Source organism: Microtus ochrogaster (genome assembly GCF_000317375.1).
Source record: "Microtus ochrogaster isolate Prairie Vole_2 chromosome 14 unlocalized genomic scaffold, MicOch1.0 chr14_random_1, whole genome shotgun sequence".
NCBI classification, from domain to species: domain Eukaryota; kingdom Metazoa; phylum Chordata; class Mammalia; order Rodentia; family Cricetidae; genus Microtus; species Microtus ochrogaster.
The window spans coordinates 18,381,365-18,381,946 of record NW_004949096.1 but is presented as its reverse complement, the minus strand read 5'-3'; the positions used below and the strand labels follow the sequence as shown (position 1 = coordinate 18,381,946).

At 54.3% G+C, this 582-nt stretch overlaps 1 protein-coding gene across 3 annotated transcripts in view; it reads left to right on the top strand.

The window, feature by feature from the left end:
- The window catches only part of Pex16 (peroxisomal biogenesis factor 16), a 5,925-nt gene that overhangs the window by 4,521 nt on the left and 822 nt on the right, over positions 1-582 (top strand). For all 3 annotated transcript variants that reach the window (XM_013352604.2, XM_005364138.2, XM_026787863.1), the window contains exon 10: positions 453-517. In XM_013352604.2, the coding sequence (XP_013208058.1) occupies positions 453-517 (65 nt within the window). The remainder of the gene's footprint in view (positions 1-452; positions 518-582) is intronic.

Below are 582 nucleotides of genomic sequence, written 5' to 3'. Positions count from 1 at the left end.
AAAAAAAAAAAAAGAAAGTCCCATATCTTAAACAACAAGCATCTCCTTGAGCCAAGGGGGACCCTTCTTAGGCCCGCTGCTCTGACCACTGGCCTGTGAGGCACTGTAGCTCAGCTCTCCTGCCAGTTTACCTCCCCAGAAACCTCCAGGGCGCAGGCCGTGCTACCAAGTGGCCTTAGGAAGGAAGCTTTGTTTGTTGTTGAATGCAAAGGTCCAAAGAGGGTAAATGAGGCAGCAAAGGGAAGGGGAGTGTTGTGTTGGTGCCGACTGACGGGTGGACAGAGCCATGGGCACGGGTGCAGCTGTAGATAGGTTAGTGCCAGCGATCTGGCCTTGTACTGGAGTCTGTCTAGCCCATTTTCTGAAGTGCCTGGTGGTCAGAAGAGGTCTTCAGCTCCTGATGTGCAGGAATCCACCCCACCCCCACCGTGCTGTTTCTCTTTCCTGTCCAGAGCCAAGATCCTCTTCCTGCTCCAGCTCCTTGCAGATCATATTCCTGGTGTTGGCCTGGTAGCAAGTAAGTGGGTGGACGGCGTGAGTGTAGAGTGTCCCCAAGTGGAGAGTGAGTGGGTGGACGGCGTG